Below are 19,789 nucleotides of genomic sequence, written 5' to 3' on the forward strand. Positions count from 1 at the left end.
AAACTGACAGTAGTGGGTCCGATCTGTAATTTGAGGATAATGCGTAAGTCTTCCCAAAATATGTTTCAAAAGACCTTTAAAAAAMCAAAATTACAAGCTTTAGAACGCTGGCCTCCTGCCACTTAAGAAAACTTAGTAGCTATGCATGTATCAGGTGCACAGTCAGCAGCTGCTATGAACACAGAGCACAATGACACTGAGACTGAATGCTTCCATTACCTTGTTTTGCCCGTTACCAGAATCTTTGTTGGATCCATAACTCTGCACGCTAGTCCTGCTGTGTGAATGGTCCGTAAGGCAGAGCTGAGCTGCACAATATATGCCCATATCAAAGACTCTGGAAGCAATCCTGCATGCTGCCGTGGCAGAGGTCCGTCATGCTGACCTAGAATCGAAAGATTGTAAGCATCAATAGAGCTGCTGCACAAAAAGCAAATTACATCCTGAATTATACAATTAACTCACACATTCATTTCATTTAACGCTTAATAGTCCTTGAAAGGCACATCTACCATGCTTTAAAGGTGATTCTGGGAGTAAATTTTTCTTCACTGGCTGTTTTCMGTTGCGTTTTTTTTAATTGAATGTTTTGAATTGAATATTGCCAATTCATTAGGCATTATTATTATTTTCACTCTCATATTCAGAGAAACCATGTTGTATTTTAAAGTTTAGAACAAGCACTGGCTGGAAATTGCTCAAAGCAGATGGTACATCAAAATATGCAGCTACTTCAGAAGTAAAACCACCAAYATCCTGAAACAAAGAGTATGTACTGCAATAACTGCAACAGATCCCACTTTACCTCTTTTATTGCAAGAAGGAATCCCAATTAAACATTTTCTATCATCTGATAAAAATAAAGTAACAAGCTAATTTCAAACTAAAAGATAACAAGCTGATTTTAAACTACATAGGCAAATCAGACAAACATTTGGTGGCTAAAATTCACTGAACACAACTTCACATRTGTTCTGTTGCGATAGCTCCCTGATGAATCATCACTGCATGACCACTGTTCAGTGGATCATAGRAAATCAATGCATCACTCCCTGTCCAAATAGGACAGGGATTTGTAGGTCTCCTTTCAAGAATAAAACTCAATCTTTGCAAACACACACTCAAATCCTACATTGCAAACAGTTTTTAAGTAACACTGAGCCACAAATTAAGAAATGAAGATACAGATAACAAATGCTAYTTTTTAGCATGATGTGTGTACTTCAAAGAACCTTGCACAAATTTGAAGAATACAACCAGAGTAAGACAGTACAACTCAATTTTACAAACCACAATAGACATTTCAAGAGGTTGCCTTAGTATTGATTTTGCTGACTTTGAGACCAGTAAAATCATCAGTATTAAGTAGAACTATATAAACAGGTGATTTAGTTTCACTGAAAATTGAACTCTTCTCTAAACATTTTTTGTTTGTTTGGGTTTTGGAGGGGGTGTTCGTTTTTGGTAGTCTTCCTGTTTTTTGGTTTTGGGTTTTTTTCCCCCCTTTTCTTATAGGACCATATCAACATCGGGCATTTGATTGAAATAAGTGTGTGTAACCTTGCATGTGTACACGTGTAAAGCATATGCAGAGTTTAAAGAAGTGGGACACATTACTGATAATTCTTTACTTGGAAGTTTTACTGATTTGGAGGTGATGGGCTGGGAATGTTCTCAGCTTTCATTTCTGAGCTTTGCTTTGTCCATTTTTAAGTTAAAGGTGCTTTGGTTTAGATTGTGAAGATCAAGACGCTGACTCTTTTAAAAAGCAGCAAGCCTGGTATGTCTACTGAAAGCTGAATATAATGAGATATCAGAAAAACAAACAATATCCTGATGAATCATTATGCAAATCACTTCCCACAAAACTAGAATTGCTTCCCAGCATACCAGAAGTCTCATGTAGCAAACTTTTTCCCTCATAGCTCTCCCTTCTTCAGCATGACAAAAATGATAATATAAAATTACTGAGATGATATAACCTCCTGTATTAGCCAAGACTCTCTCTATACTACTTGCTGTAGAATGCACTTTATATTTGGTGAACAGCAACATGTCTAGTAAGTCTAACAGAAATRTGAATGGATACTGTAACATACAGTTACATCTGTATCACATAAATCCAGAACAGAAACTTTGTTATAATATCCCTTTGTTGTAACATCCCAATTAAACTTTGTTATAATATTTACRAAGAGAGCAAAAAGCCAAAACTTGGGAGTCGTTTCTCTGCAGGCATAACCACAYACCCTTTGATTTTTCAAATTAAAACAATGTAACCAAAAGAATATCCAATACAAACTGAAAGACCAGAGTTCAACACAGCTTCTCCTCATCTATYAGAAAATCTCAAGCAACATTATTTCACTACAGGAAAAACTCACTTGAGGCTACAACCAAATCTAATCTCCTGCTTTCACGCCAGGTGGTTGCACCCCACATTCCCATACACTAAATGTACAAGCTAAAACACAGGAAGAATCAGTTTTGAAATGCCCTCTTACATATCTAKCTGCTCAAAATAAGATTAAAAGCAGCTCAGTTTGCTGCAATGCTATGATGTATGTCCTAAGAGGCCCATCAGACCTGCCACAGATAGCACTTGAGCAAGGACCCAAGCTTRCTTTTCAAGAGAAACACACAGTTGGAAACCTTTCCAAACAGYGCTGAACACAATGAAAAACACCACAAAAATATAAGTAAACATCACCAAAATGATCATAGCATTACTTGAAAAAACAGTATTTTAGAGGTTCCCTGGTTGTTTTGCAAAGACTTCCTACCACAGGTTGAATCCRCAGCTGTAACAAACAAAATTTCAGACTGTGTTCACCCCACATATTGCAGGGCAAACTCACCTCCTCCAATAGTTTAATCTCTGAGATGTAGAGCACAGACACTAATGGAAAAGATTAAAAATTTAAAACCTGCCATTTCAAAAACACAGGTTATGCATTACTTTTCCTTGCCACATTAGGATAAACATAAATAAATAAAAATCCTGACAATTATTTTTAAGTTCTGTGGTACGCTGCTCTCAACAGACTAGAAAAATAACCCTTTGCASTGCTCTCCATGTGTATATTAAGTTTTTGCTTGCTAAAAAAAGCATTCAAATGAAATCCTGTTCTCCAGAGCAAGTATAAATCAAAGAATAGTCCTGGAGTGGGAAGGAAGACCAGGAACACCAACAGTAGGACCTGTTTCATATCATCAGGAACACTGTCAAAGCATGCTAAGAAACAATTCTCATACAGTTATGAAGGAGAAAAAAAAGCCAAATTAAAGATTTAGCTGTTTACCAAATTGAACCTCCCAGGCTTGTAAATCAGTCTTTCACATTGAGAAGTGGGAATTGTTCAGTGTTTACTTGGTGTTCCTGAGTTAAAGTACTGAACACGAGAAAAATGCAGTAGCCTTCATTTCTCCTTCAGGAAAACTCMGGTTTTGGTTTTGTATTTCCCAGTTTTCAATACACAGAAAAGTTCTGAACTACTATAGGGCAGCAGTATATTTTGTAAAAAATCAGAAGCTACTGAAAACTTGAACTTATTTTGGAAAAATAAGTTATTTTGCAGATTTTGGCAAAGGTATTTTAGGATAATTATTATTCACAAATTTTGTCTTGATAAACATCATGCTGACTTCCAATGTTCAYACATTCTTACTCCTCATCATAGTCTATTCAACTAGTAAACACAACTTATTTCTTTTTCAATGGAAGGGGTATTTTACGAAAAAAATATTCAGCACGCGGGAATGCAAAAAACGYAAAGTCAGCAGTGAAGTCTATTTTTGTGCATTACATACTACTATTAATGTGTCAAAAAGCAAGCAAGTTTCCCATACCGTGTTTATCTTCATTAGGAAGTATTTGTTTGCTGAAGAGCAGAGACTGTGCTGCTGAAAACTCCTAGCATCATATGCATCAACATTTAATTACTCAGATTGTTTCAAAGCAGACCAAAGGACATATCAAGAGCATGCTTATCTCTGCCAAGCACAAAAACTAATCAGTACAAACCTTTCTAGTAGCTGTCTATAGATACTGATAATTTACCAGCGTTTTTGGCTGTTAAGTTTTAAAGTACATACATTCAGAATTTGGTTTACTATTCAATTATTGGACTGTTAAGAGCAACATTTCAGTACTTTTGGGTAAACTTACAAATGCAAAGAGAACATAATTTCTGTACAGATAAATGCACTAATATGTACTATAATCTGAAGCTAAGAAATAACAGAAAGGTGGAAGAAAACTAAAAAGTTACAGAACAAATTTAATGTCTAGAGTATGAAGAAGCATTCTGAGGAAATATAAGCAGTGAGAATAAAATAAAATAAAAAGAAACTTTTTCAATAAATGTACTTTGAGTAGAAATTAACTGAAAATTCAGATTCTTGATTTTAAAATTTGTGCAAATTTAGTAAAACATGACAGAACAATGTTGGACTATCAAACTGTGCCACTTGAAGGAAGAGGAGATACCACTAAATAAAGAACACAAGCAACAAATTCTGCTGCATTCGTAAGTTACAGAGACATTAGTTTAAAGTATAAAAATAAATGTAAGCTGCTATTTTTATTCCCCACACCAAATCTCTTCCATGGTAGCTCTGTAACAGGGTCTGTAAATAAACATGGCAAGAAGAAAACACCCAAGACTGACCACATTGACACCAGTGACATGCAAGACAGCATGTAAACCATAATCCTCATCTTTTAACTATCAAGATCTCATGTTGCCAACTGAAGTGTTCAACATAAATAGGATTGCATACCTGAAATCAAATACTCTGAGTTCACTGATCAGGTTCACAGTGTTGTGCCTCCTAAAACCTTTAAAAGCAATTGTACTAATCTGGGCCTCATGCTGCAGAGTACCCAACTTCCATCCATTCCCCTGCTTCTCTTGGGAGTCTCCTCTAGGCAGGCAGACGGCCAAGAAACTCTGTGAGGGGATGGAGAAATGATCTGTGAAGGCAGGCAATTCTGAGAAATCAAGTTATAGGTATGCAATCTTATTTTTCTCTCTTAAATTGCTCCTTTTGTGAGGACCAGACTAGAAAGCAGCAGGTATCAGAAAAAGAAAAAAAATTTAAAAAAGCCAAAGCAAAGATATGCAGAAAGATTTGGTAAAATTTAGGAATTCAGGTAACTTGTTGCTGAATATATCTATTAAAAAAAGACTGAAAGAGCAGGTAAGAAGTGCCACAGTCAGGAGACAGTCATCTTCCCTGCATAGATGTGTAAGTTCTGTTGCAATAGCTCATTTTAATTATATAATACTTCGGTTTGAAAAGACATTGAGGTCTTATTTCCAACTTCTCAGATTATTCCTGCTTATAAAAGAAAACTGAAGTAGGCCAAATAAAGGTTCCAGACAGCCCACAAGTTTGTTTCAAGGACACAAACACTAAAATCAGCTTGCAATGAATACTGAAGTGTATAAAGGCAAATGAGTAGAGCATTCTATTTGCCTCCAATGATTTGCGGCCCAGAGGCAGATATCATGTCTTCGCAGTCCCCAAATATTTCTCCTTAATGAGTAAGCCCACTTCCCCCTTGCATCTAGACAAATGTTCACTATAATCTGTTAAAGTTCCATGTCTTAATTATCTTTACACAGGTTTTGATTTGCTACCAGCCTAGTTTCATTAGTCAGTCTTTAGTTTTAGACTGAAAGAAATAGCAAACTACTGTTATTGTTTTTCTCTTTATTCCAGATTATTCTTGTGGCACCTAATATATTCCAGTCATTTTTAACCCCACTATATTCCTTTCCGTCTTGAAAAGCATGAAAAGCACTAGTCTACTTTTCTGTTCTTCATCCAGCTGTTCCACATCTTTCACCATCCTTGTCACCTCTTTGCAACTTCTTTGCTGCTCTTCTACACCCCTCAAAGTGCACGAGGAGGACCGTAACTACAGACAGGAGTCTATCAGACACACACATCTTAAATACAAATTCTTCCACTTCATTGCTCTTTTCTTAATAAGCTACAATATTCTATTTCCTATTTACTGCTATTTGGCAAGAGGACAGTATTGTCCTTCATTGACTTGACTATGGTCCCAGATCTATTACTGAGGGGCAACAGTTACAACAAAGGCCACCATTTTATGTTTAAAACTAGAGTTACATCTTTCCCTTGATCACATTGGTCTACATTACATCACCTACTTCATTATTGGTAGGAATTCCAATCTTGTAAGATCCTTCTGCAATCAATCACAATTGGCCTTTGCTTTTAACAATCCAAATAATTTGGTATTACCAGCAACCTTTGACAGACCATTTATCTTCAGTGCAAGCAAGTGTATATGTTAAGAAAAAAACTTCTAGGATCTCTTCTTGCGAGACCCCATCATCTTCACTGTTCGCTCTGTTTCCAATATTCTAAACAGGCATTAACCTGAGAACTTTCTCTGTCTCATGATTACTTAGGCTCTTTTAAAGGCTCTGTTGGACTTCATTGAAAGGCCTTATCTGCTGGATTTTCCTTTAAAGAACTTTAATGGATTAAAGAGACATGACTACCCTTTATAGGGCCAAAACWTAATTACTTTCCAGTGTGATGAAAGAATGTGTTCTCAAGAATTTTACTGCAACTTCTATTATTTTATCTAGAACAGCCATTCTTCTATAATTCTCTAGAGAGAGACAAAAATATAATGAGGATTGATTTACATGGAAATTGAAAACCATGACTAGGAAAAGCTCAGAAATCAGAAGTCCTGCACGTAACAGCCATTAACCTGGCAGTAGATCTTCCACTTTATCTCACTAAATTGGTTTCACATCAGGCTCATTGAATCTCTAATTGCATTCTTTGATTTGCCACAGGATATGACACATCAAACTAGGGTTTCCTCTGTCTCAGATATTACCACCAAAATCAGTGGTGGGAATTAAGTTCCATCTCCACTTATACTGGCCAGTTCAGTGCAAAGTCTGTGAGAATTTATGCAGTTTATAAGGTAACACAAGTCTTCGAATGTATATATGGTATCTTTAAGTTTTTGAACTTAAGCACACACTACCAAACCACTGTACTGTGATGTAAAAGATAGCCAAGAAAAGATTTGCATTTCAACCTTCGAAACAGTTTGAATTCACAGCTAAAGGCTCTAATTTCAAAAGGCACAAAAAAGAAAAATCCTGTAGCTTCTGTTTCTCTTCATATGCTGGCAGCCTAAACACATTTAGGGAAGATCTTTGCTAATTTAAAAATTTAAAAATCCAAGCCACATCACTGTCCCCTGGTCATCCCTAGTGCTGGATCTGATTTCAGGATTGGTCCTGCATCAAGCAGGAAATTGGTCCAAACAAACTGCAGGGTATCTTTCTATCTCAAGTCTTTTTGTGATTCAATTCAGCTGTGACCACCTCTCTTTCTCAGCATGGCACTCCTGTGTTCCACACAACACCTGATTGCAATTTGTAGGATTCCAGGGACCATGAACTGGTCATTCTGTATTCAACAGGCACTGATTGACAGTACACTGTTTTGGAGAGGAAGAGGCTTTAGCCACAAACATATGAACTCTACTAAGCAACTTGCTGAGCCAYAGACCATGCTGTGACAGATTTTATTTATGAATGTTGAYGTAGCTTTAGTGACTCCWTTGAAGCTRTAGTATAAACACAATTAAAAAAGTYAAAAGTCAGACCTATGATGTGAAGTTGGTGTCTGAAAAAAATATGCTACAGGGATTTTTCAATCCATTTCTTGCCTTAACTAGTGCTTTGCATTTCAAACCAAACAAAATACTGTTTAATTATTCCTCATAATACCTAGAAGGAAAAAATTAGAAGGGTAGGACAGCTAAACAGCAAGCATCAAATTGGCAYAGCATATCTTTTGAGTTTTGGAATCATCACCATTAAATATTAGCTGTTACCTGGTGACAGACCTGCAATAAGGACACCAGAGCTCCTGGCTCCCAGTTCTGTTCCAACTTATATTTCTTTCAAAGAGCTGTAATTCCCTTACACATTAGCATCAATTTTATATTTATTTGTTAAGCTAAAAAAATTCTACAAATAAGAGGTGAGAGAGTTCTCTCATATCAATCAGCTTATGACATCACAGAACTAATTAGCCAAAAAATTAAGCTGAACAACTTATTTCTGACTAGATATTTACTGCTGAAGTATTTGTAACAGTGTTAAGAAGTAAAATATGATAGTGTAGTTTCCTTACCCCATTTCCGTTTTGTGAAATAGGAATCAGCACTAGGGTCATTGAAGTGTCTGCTCATCATAGTCTCTCCTCCAGCATGAAAATCATATGCGAACACGAGAGCTTAAAAATAGAAACAGATGACATTTATTAACTCAAGTGCATTTGAACAAAGAATCAACACACCAGCTGGGAAGGAGGGAGAGGCAGAGGGAAAGAAAAAAAAGAACAACTTACAATGTTCTCCRAAAGCTTTAGTGGTAAACACTTCACGCAAAGTTACTATATTTGAATGTTGAATTTTTTTCCACATGTCAACCAATACCATGCACTTCGTATTAACCAGACGGAAACCTAGATAAAAAAGTGAAGCACATGACTTAAAGGACAATGTTTCAGATGAGAATTTTTTGCTTTAACATTTTGTCTAAAACTGCTGAAAAGCAACCAGACATTAAAATATGACTGGTATGATCAGGAATGCTAGTCCTATTGAGACAACTCAATTTTTCTCACCATGTATCCTCCGAAGGCAATACGGCAGGTCATCTTTACTATTTACAGCTTTATAGCACGATGTAATGTACCCAAAGTTGCTTGTTTTCTGTATCCGATTGGGCGGTGGCAGTGGTTCCAAAGGAAAGAGACTGTGGTAGCTGTCCACTTCAGCAGGAACTGCTAAAATCAGTTTATACACAGAAATGCCTTAGGCCTCAGCTGGCTTTGAAAAACTTACTGAGTAGCAGAGAAAATTAAAATGGCTTTACTAATAYGTGAATTATCTCCACCATCTTTTAGGTGCATATAAAGCTAAAATTCACTATTTTCGCTTTAATACCAACATATTGGTAGGTTCCTAGAAGTGGTCCCACAGAGCTAAAGGAACGGCCTTCTGAAAAACAGTTACACCAAGTAAAATCAACAGAATAGATGCACAGTTCCATCAGCCATTTTCTCATTTACCTTAAAAATCCACCTTTCTGAGTGACATCTCTTTGGTGCTTTTCCTACACTGATTCATTGATAAGCAAAAATTTCCATGCAGACTTCATATTACATTAAGAATCCCATTTTCATCAGAAAAAAAAAGCAGGTCTCAGTCTTATGTCTTTCAATATAGTGGTTTAGAAATCAGGGAGAGAGAAGTGCTGAAAGTTTACAAACCAGATTAAGAGATTACTCTTGCACTTCACCTGTATTAAAACTCTAAACTGCATTTTTTAAACTGCATCATTATCATAGTATGCACACATATGAGAAGTAAACATACTGCAACCAAAAGCTGTTTAAATTAGGCCAAATAATGTAAACTTCCCAAAAGCCAAATTACAGTAAATAGAATATGGTTCTCTTGCCTGACAACTAGTACAAAGCCTTCTCTGATATACCAGCTGACTTCAATACAAGCTGCATTTTAGTTTACATACAACCTCTGCAAAATATATGCATCATTTAAAGAAGAACCTATTATGTACAAAGTAATACAAAACTGTTCTTCACAAGGTTTTATTGCCTGAATGATTTTTCCATTCTCAGTATTTTGAAGTATTCCTAACCATTAAGGAGTTTCAAAACGGAAGAAAATTAGAATAGAAGCRTGAAAATTAATTAATATTTCTGAAACACTCTGGTTATCCATTTGGCCCCAGCTCATGATTAAGGCCTCAAGAAAAATTAAAAATAGGTGGTATTTTTTGCAAGATGTTGTAAATACAGATGAATGTGCATGGTCAGAGAAAAACATGATCACTGTTTAGTTTATAACACTTACTTACCAGGAATATCAGCCTGATCAATCTGGGCCATAGTTATTAAATGTCTGTTGATAAGTTCCTGAAGAAAAAATGAAGTCAAGTTTTGAACATTATACTTCAGCTCATCATTTTTGATAATTTAAGAGAACACTATCTTTGAAGTCCTAGCTCTCTGTACTAAAATAGAAAATTGATGAAAATGTCCAGGGCAGAGAGGATCAGAAGACCATTAGCTTCAAAATTTTAGTGACAAAATACCTAAATTCTTGAAGGAGCTTCAAAAGACATCTGCTATAGCTGGCACTGACAAAGGCACCTACCACAGTGAAGATGACATAAATAACACTCATAGCCAGCCTTGAGATGATGCGCCCTGAGAAAAACTCCTCAAGTAACACCTGCATACACTTTCATATCAGTGGGAAACTTTAAAAGAATGTTACAAAAATAAACCCATGCACACCAAAAAAAGTACATCTTTAATRGTACTGAGCTGAATAGTAAATCACRGCATGCAGATTAGATTGCAGTCATGTATGTTGTAACTCACCCCCACCCTCTGCTGTACTCCACCTGTTACAMRATTTGATGTTTTTAATTCTTTACAGGGAAAACTAAATGCACATATTACAAGTGTSTATTCCTCTCCTACCATGAGCAATTTTCTATTTTTTGCTAAAATATGCAATTTTCTTTTAAACTCTCATCTTACCTGTCTGAGCTCATCTGCCATGAAGAACGAAGGTGCATTTGCTTTTGGCTGCATATAAGCAACATGAGGTGCAGCTGGATGGTAGATGTGGTAGTTTGGAAATACCTAAAAAGAAAATATTTTAAGAAGCAGTTTAATATCCTTAAGGATAAGGTAAATGAAGAGAGCTTTGTCACTCTCAGTTCAAACTAGAGAACTATGAAATTTTCATGTACAGTACAACTATGCCAGATATGTTACAATTTTTTAGGTGGTACTCACTTCCAATGATTTCAAGGAAGGGGGATGTCTGTGTGCATATATGTGCATAAACAGTTATTTTAACATTTCTGTAACTGGCTTTTCCCTGTCACTGCAAATGTAAGAGCTATTTAACCTGTCAGGAAGAGAAAATCTGACTTCTTAATGTTTTCTCATGATGTATGTATCCACTGAGACAGATGCTTTCTTTCTACTGCTGTATTAAAACCCCACAAAGCTCTACACAGCTGTAAATGAAAAACATACATAAAAATTTCTCTGGTCTTTATATTTCAATTATTTTTGGAGAACAATTAAAATAATTAAAATGCCTATCTTCATATAGAATAAGAAGTTTCGAGTGTTAAAAATGCTACCTATAGTATCAACCAATTCAGCATTCCCAAACTCCAGACAGTTGTGTATTGAAAGCTAACATACCATTCCTGTAAGAGGTGCTGGAGTTGTATCAGTGTAGAAGTATGTTGTTCCACCCACTGTTTCTTTCTGGATCACTGGGCCAGTAGATGGAGGCTGAGAGACAGCATTAGCGACAGACGCAGAGGCACTAGTAGGCACCATATAGTTTGCTGGGTTAGGTGTATGACTTCTTCTTCGAGGAGCAGGAGATGTATGAGGAGTTATTTTGGGGGAATGAAGAGGAGACGATCCTGCTGACAGTGACATTCCTTAAAGAAACACAAGAAGATACTCTTGAATCAAATCTGTCATCAAAAAAAGTCAGCAATTTCAGAAAGCCAGCCTTCACTATCAACAATATTCTGAGTAGGTGAGACACTTAACTCTTCATATATAGAAATCCTTGAGAAATAAAACAGTAAGAGCATGACTTAACAGATATATTTTCCCAAAAATCTTTGCTTAGTGCAGAGAGATAGGGCTTGGAAACTTCGATATACTATGAAGAACTAAAAAAAACATAGAAAAGTAGCTAACATAGAAAAACACAGAAGTAGCTAAAAGGGGAAGATGAGTCAAAATAATGCTGAGTCTAGAAGACAGTTCATTAAACTGAAAAAAGATAAAATATTAATGACTCATATTAATATGAGTGTTTACTTAATAGCTACATGAGCAGTCAATGGAATTTGCTGAGCTGTAACTCACTTCACCTAATTATGCATGTACCTTTTACTAGAACTACAAAGCTATGAATGTCTCCCAGTAATACAGTACAAAATAAGTGTGTTAATAATACATAATATGCTACTATTAATAACTTCAGGGAATAATTGCCTATTTTCCTGTAATCACTATATTCAGAAGTTAGTCTATAAAATATTGACTTAATATGTAAAGATAGCTAACATCTCATGATATGCAGTCTATTAAACATTCCTGCTGCGATTTTCTAATTTATTTGAAATTAGTTTATTGGCTAGTGTTCACCTTCAACATAACAGCGGCAACGCCAGTTAAGTCTGAAAAGCTCTGAACAAAGTCCATCAAATGGGAAAAACGTGGGCAACTTGTCTGCATACACACTTTTCAGTAACCAAAAATTTCATTACTTCAAGAGTTATTGCATGCAGAATTCTCAGATTTCTTAATTATAACAATTTAGGTGTAAAACAGGCATTGCAGGGTGCTGCTRAGGAAGAGATAACCCTCAAAAAAACTCCTTGCAGATTTACTTGCTAGCAGACCTGAGAAGTTCAGGTGCTCACCTTGGTGTTAATCTGAATATCTTTGAAATTTATTGCTGCTTTGTTCAGACTGGGACGTACTTTCTCTTCTATACAATCAAAATTGTATCAGTCATACTAAATCATCTTGTTGAAAGGATAGAAGTGCTCAAGTTTTATACGTAATGTTCTATTCACAGCTCAGAATTCTTCTCTAATTAAGAATTCTGTTATTACTCAGATATTTGCTTAAATTAATTCCATAAGCTCTAGATAACCAGAGTAATTTATGCAAATATCCCACTAACGAAAGCAAGAAAAAAAATTATGCATACACACTTTTAGTAACAAAACTAGTTTACTTAACTTCAATCACGAGTTACTGTATGCAGAGGTCTCAATATGCATCATCAGTAACGCGTAGGAGTGATTTTACACTCATATCATGTCCCTAAATCAATCTCATCCCTCCTACATTTCTTTTTTTTTTAAAGAAATGACAAAGCCAAATAACAGTTTCAGTATTAACAAGTAAGCAGTAGCTTGGGAAAAATTATTTTGAACCTGCATTTACCTAATGATATTAACAGAATATTTGTAACCTCTCATTTAGCTCCTCTCATTTACTCCTTTGACATCTCAAAAATCATGCTTATTAATTCAGCACAATTATCTTTTGTTCCTCAAAAGTGAATAGTTCCAACAAAATAAACAAGACTTTCAATATGTAAAATGTGGGAAAATCATATGCCTTTCTAATTGTCTCTTTTGAATCATTTATTTTTTCTATAAAAATATAAATATAAGAACATGAAAGGAAAAAGTCTGCACTTTTCTAGGCCAGAACTTTCTTTATATTAATACATGTACATTTGTGTACACACACTTTGTAAATAAGCAGTATTATGGAATATTGCTGTTTAGTGTACTAACTAAAAAAACTAATTGTAATAGCCACTTCTAAATGGTAACAAAAATAGTCTCCTAAAWATCTGTTTAGAAATTAACCCTATGACTGCAAAATGTTACACATTTTGACGGCACYAATTTATGCTACAAAAGAAAGAAAATTTTCATTAAGGTAGAAGTTACCTTGAGTGACTGAGCAACACTGCAATATTTCAACAGCTACTGTTTGTTTGGATTATTACATTTTTAACAAAAGACTAAAATATGAATACATTCTTAAACCACTGGGGAAAAAGATCAATTTCAAAGGAAGCAATGTATTAGTATTAAAAGCTGAAGGATGACAATTAAAGCATCCATTAAACTAAATGAATTCTACAGTTTATGATATTCAGTTCTCTTCATCTATAGAAAAGTTACTGACATATCTTTTTCACTCAATTCTAATAAAGCAGTATTAACTCAACTCCTTGCAAGCACATCATCTCAAACCAGACAGGCATAACTGGCTACAATAAAACAGTCAACAGTAGAGATCTTGAAATAAAAACTCTGCAGCCTTCATGTATACTGAAGGAGAATTAACTGAAGACCTCTCTACTAAAAAYAAACACTATATGTACAATACACAGTATACAGTAAATAATATAAAAAAATGAAGACTTGCACCTCGCTAAAATTATGCTGTGACCTTCTACTGCAAGTTTCTCAGAAGAAAAAATGTCTCTAGTGGKTTTTACACATATAATTTCAAGCAATTTCCACTTTTAGATTTACTTTTTAAAAAATTCCATCCCTGCGAAGGAACAGTTACAAACATAAATTCTTTATGTCTTTGCACAGGTACGAATGCAAGATTGAAACAAAAGGATCACAGCATTATCCAAATCCTTCTACATGGCCTTCCAGTCTAGTAGGTCTCATTTTCAAAGGACATGGAGAGCTGAATGTATGGCTTCTCATTTGCTAATATGCATAGTGAGTTCAGGAGACAAAAAAAAAGTTTACTACAGTTTGGTTTTATTCTACTAGAAAAATATGCCACACATGCTACAAGAATTCTGCTGTTAGTGCTGTGGTGGGTACAGAGAGGCTGAGGTGATAGATTCTTTTGAGACACTTGCATTACAGTATCCTGCAGATTCTAAGTAAGGATTGGAAGTCCAGTTWAAAAAAAACAAACAAAAAMCAAAAAAACAACAACAAAATAAACCCTTTTAATACAGCGAAACTTATACATATTTAAGCACTTAAGGCATCAAATATTTGAGTGCACAAACTCAAGCAGATATCACCAAATTCATTAGCATTTCAGTTACAAGCATACTAATACTAATATTTAACCATAACAAATAGAATTAGAGGGAATGAAGGAAAATAGATACATTAAAAAGTGATTATATATTCCTACAGACTCATACCCAAGATAAAAGATGTCACTAAACATACAATAGCAACAATGAAATCACATCTCACAGAATTAGGCTGATTTTAATAGTACAATGTATATAAATGCCTATTCACTTACAGGCCGAAGAAAAAATGGGCTTTGAATAATCTACTCACAATTTACATGTATGCGTATATTTATATACATACCAGTGATCATGACAGATACCATTAAACTTTCCCTATGAAAGGGTTCAAGATTTCCCTATATTAAAATTCAAATGCCAACAGGAAGACTAAGACAGACACCAAAAAGTCTGTTTTAAATTGTCCCTCCTGAGACTTTTCTACCAGCAAAGGTGGCTCACCATTCCTTGTCTTGGGGAATTTCATCAGACTTCATGAAAAAGTCAAACACAATCTTAAATGACAAAGTGCAAGGAGAAAGGGCTTCTTTCACTTCACTGTTTTTTATATCTAAAAAGAGATGGCATAGTATGCAGCTATCATGGTGTCATACCAACATGGAAATAGTTGTGGGATGTGAAGATCTTTTCAAAACATTCACAGTGATTGTGTAGACTACCTACACACACCTGCAGCTCCTGATGCTATTATTTTTTCACATTTACATATCCCTCTTTATTCATGTATTCTTATATTTTCATTTCTTGCCTTGTTTTTCATTTTTGAAGTTACATTTTGACTGAGGAAAAGGCAATGGCAGACTTTGACATTTGAGACAATGCATTTGAGACAATGCTCAAAAACATTTTATGAGATTAATGCTTCAAAGAAAGCTTTGTAACACACAATGTACTTGAATTAAAAGCTAGATTAATCTAGAATCTAGATTTTAATCTGAGATTAATCTAAAATCTAGATTTTAGATTAATCTAGAATCTAGATTTTAATCTGAGAATTCACACAGATAATCAGGATCAAAGGGCATCAAGCATGATCTCTTAATGACTCAGCATCTATAAACTTTTTGATTTAATGAGAGTTCACAACATAGGCAAGATTTTATTAAACTCACATGTATGCAAATCAGCTGGCCTACAATATTAAAGGTTTAGAAAAACCTTCAAGTTTTGCATACAAATTTACTAATCTACAACCCTATCTCTATGCCTGTAAGATTTGTAACACATTCAGAGGTCAAAAATAAAACATTTAACATTTTATCACTTCAATGTTCTGTACTTTCGAGACGCCCTAGATTACTAGTTAAATTTTGAAGAATGACAAAGGAAAGTAAATTACAAAATCAGATTATTTCAAGAACTTAAAGTACCATGCTTAAATTAAATATTTTTTTTTATTTTAAGCTCATWACCAGGTCATTAGCATTGTAGCTAGGCATTTTCAAGTTGATTAAATCTGTTTCATTCCCTAAACAATTTATCAATTCTTCCTCAGTTTTAATTGGGAAAAAGGTAATTTTACAGTCTTTTTCCTTCTTCTGTTCTTATATTATTCTGGAATGCCAGCACAACTTTCTCTGCACCACATTTGGTCCAGGAAGATGGAACAAGTTCTTGGTGCCTTCAGCCCCACAAACCACTTCATCTGAAAGCGTTCCATCTCCAGAGCTGGGGCCGTGCAGTCTGAGAGCTACACTCTTGCAGCTCATCASAACTGGAGATGTATCAACTGGATACAAGTGTAACACCTTCACAATCCTGGCTCTTAAGCCTGCAGGTTCAGTCTGGCAGGAGAAATGGGATCTCTTACATTCTGCATAAACTCAGAACCTGACTTGAACTAAAAATATAGAAGGAACAGCAATTTGCTGTCACTTCCATCAGTGACAAAGGCATCATTCTTTAGTTATAACCTAGCTTTAGCAAACCTAAGACAGACAGATTTTCACTACTGGGGGCTATACATCTGCTCCCTCTCAACTTAAAAACAGCAATGATGTCTTATCACTTCGAAGACATTCATTAATTTCTTTCATATACTGTGTGGTATATTTTAATGCCATTAACACAGTAAAACAGGTACACAGGACTGGTTAAGATAAGCTTGTTAGCAAAAGTGTTATTTTAAGATCAACACCTTAATAAATTTCCCACACAAATGACAAACAGTGTGTTTGCTAGCAACAAAAAGGAATAAGATATTATTCAAGTGAGTTTACGGAAAAGCAGTTTGGAAACTGTGAACAAGATCAGTTTAAAACTTTACAATGAAACAATTTTCTCCCACAATTTGTACGTTATATATAACGTACAATATATGTACGTTGCATTTATATCACTATGTTTCTATATTTTATTAGAGACTACCAAGATGAAGACTGATTCTGTGCTGTGAGTACACTAGAAAGCACTTATCTAAGTAAACGTGTGAATAACCTTCCTCAATGCTAAACCCTAATTGATATGTCAGGCATGGATACACCAAGTTATGCACTGAGGTGTTTTAGATTTCCCCTATTGTATTTTTCAGTATTTCTGCAGTACTGTTGACAAGACAGGCCAAATTAATATTTCCAAGGACAACTGAGTCATGTATGAAATACTAGATAACRAAAGTTGTTTTGAATGACACCTACCTTTAGCAAAATCTCAAAAATTAGGTAAGTGAAAGAACTTACATTTTTCCATCATCAAAGGACTATTTTCATAATTTACCTACTTCGCTATGCAAACCTTCAATTATTCCTACTACATTTGCTTATTTCTTATGAAATTTTAATTTCCTCCAGTACCCTKTAAATTACTATAAGCAATTTTAATCTCACAGAAATATTGAAATCTGCAAAGTTATTCTACTGAAGAGTATACCCTTTAACTGGAAAGAGACTTATCTTTATTTAAAGGAAAATTCTTATGAACTCTTTATATGGGTTTCATTTGAACTTCTTTTCACTCATTGAAAGCTAACAGATCTCAACCATTTTTTCATTACAACTTCAAAAGGTATTTAAATGCTTTTCTAATTCTGTTACCCAGCATGATCTAAGTGGATACTGCTTTCATATTTAAGAGCCTAGTTTTTTAGAAAGAGCACCTCCTAGCTGACCTTGAGGTAACAGGAACTTCTGTGGATATATACTGTTGACAGCTTTAATGTTGACATTCAAATAAAAATAAATGTCTATGAGCAGTATTTATATATGACACTTAGGTTCAGAGAATTCTGCACTCAGTGAGAGAAGAAAAGCTTCTAGAAAAATTCAGAGCATCCAACCAAGATCCCTACTTTGAACTATATTTTCTTTTTAATTACAGGAAGAACAGGGAAACAAGCCAACTCTGCCTGAAGTTAGCTSTTATGAACACTCCCCCATCCCTCTTGTCCATAAACAAACAACAGTATTGAGGCTAGAAAGTATGCAGCATTGGTATCTATATTTATCTCTAGGAGCTAAAATTGTTGTGCGAACTTCTTTCACCAGTGTTACTTATCCTTTCGAGTATTACTTACAGATAGTAAAGAAATTGGACTGTGAAGGATCCCTCTGAGACCCCACTGGACACTTTCCAAAAGTAGATCATTTTACTGTATTCTATTTAATCCTTTACACACTTTTCAATCCAGGTGACAAGGCTGAGAGGCATATAAACACAACAGTTTTCCAATAAGACGGTACAGCACAATATAGYATCAAGCAGACACAGTACCATAACACGTTCATTTGGTCAGCAGAAGCATCAATCACTTTCCTAGCCTGCTCTGGTAAGTTTTCACATGCAAGCTAAATGCTGGCTTCTTTCACATTGACACTGGCATCAAGAAAGACTCAAGTTCATTTTAATGAACAACAATTGCCAATAGATGTTTTAACAAAATAATTTATGATATTTGTCTGGCTGGCTTTTGGCAGCTACCTAATGCTTCTTGTCAGCCACAAGAGACTGCTGAAGTTTAAGTACATAYAGAAATTAATTAAAGAATCACAGTGTGAATATCAAAGTCTGCTGATGGCTATACATTAAAAATACTTTAATTTTAATTCTAGTAATTTTGTTTGAGTAAGTTAAAATGTTAACCTAGCTTCAGAAGACTAAAAGATGCATGAAGGGCTTACAGTTTTTAGATGCGTAAAAAAGTCTGTCACTCAGAATTACATGACTGCCTGGAACACGTATCAATAAGAGTCTGAAGCCTGGGAAATTAAGTTAAAGACCAAACAAATTGGTTTTTAAGTGAGATTACATGGGACAGATACAATAAAAATTAACACTATTTCACAAGGCAAAGCACTTTACAATTAGCTTGTCTTCTACTTCCAGTTTTTAATCCTGACTTTTAAGTTCTCATATACACTCATTGATACTGCAAATAATTACTTCTACATTACCCAGTCTAGAAACTAATAAAAAAGCAGATCAGTGTGTGGTAATCCAAGATACGCATTGTAGACTACAATGCATTTCTAGGTAGTTTAAACCATTTTCAGGTACTGCTCTGGCAAGAACTACTTGGGACACAGTATGTGAAAACTCAGCTACCCTCTTCCCCAAAAAGAACWGAGTTTAATTTCAGTGCTATTGGGGCTGAGCAGATTTCACAGCCTGCARTGTGATTTCCATACTACTGGAAGATAAATTCAAACTTACTCTACTTTTTGAAGATTGCCTTAAAATTAAGAGCTAAAGTAAGTAGTAGCTACATTKATACCTGATAAATCTAATAACCATATATATAGAGTTATGCTTGACAACACGAACCAGTGTACTATCATTACTCTCAACTTACCTGGTGCTAGCCCAGCAGTAGCAGGACTTCCCATGGAGGGGTGAGAGAACAAGGCTTGAGAGAAGGCAGACATACTTGACTGGGATACATTACTCAGCCTGGAGGTTGATCCTCCTTTAGGAATAAACTCACTTGCAGAAGGATTTGGTGTCTGTTAAAAAAAAAATTAAATGTTTATTTTAAATGAGAAGGGATGGACAGTATCCACTTGGCAGAAAACACTTTCTAGAAAGGCCTAC

The 19,789-nt window shown here is 35.1% G+C and overlaps 1 protein-coding gene across 5 annotated transcripts in view; it reads right to left on the reverse strand.

The window, feature by feature from the left end:
- The window catches only part of PAN3 (poly(A) specific ribonuclease subunit PAN3), a 78,791-nt gene that overhangs the window by 16,890 nt on the left and 42,112 nt on the right, over nucleotides 1-19,789 (reverse strand). For 3 of the 5 annotated variants that reach the window (XM_057366681.1, XM_057366683.1, XM_057366679.1), the window contains 8 exons: nucleotides 19,551-19,701; nucleotides 11,335-11,582; nucleotides 10,654-10,758; nucleotides 9,963-10,020; nucleotides 8,704-8,865; nucleotides 8,425-8,541; nucleotides 8,209-8,310; nucleotides 220-385 (listed from right to left, as the gene is read on the reverse strand). In XM_057366681.1, the coding sequence (XP_057222664.1) occupies nucleotides 220-385; nucleotides 8,209-8,310; nucleotides 8,425-8,541; nucleotides 8,704-8,865; nucleotides 9,963-10,020; nucleotides 10,654-10,758; nucleotides 11,335-11,582; nucleotides 19,551-19,701 (1,109 nt within the window). The remainder of the gene's footprint in view (nucleotides 1-219; nucleotides 386-8,208; nucleotides 8,311-8,424; nucleotides 8,542-8,703; nucleotides 8,866-9,962; nucleotides 10,021-10,653; nucleotides 10,759-11,334; nucleotides 11,583-19,550; nucleotides 19,702-19,789) is intronic. The other 2 variants (XM_057366680.1, XM_057366684.1) reach the window with 2 other exon arrangements.

This window comes from Malurus melanocephalus, unplaced genomic scaffold, assembly GCF_030028575.1.
Source record: "Malurus melanocephalus ecotype Western Australia unplaced genomic scaffold, MMel_1.1 scaffold_70, whole genome shotgun sequence".
NCBI lineage: Eukaryota > Metazoa > Chordata > Aves > Passeriformes > Maluridae > Malurus > Malurus melanocephalus.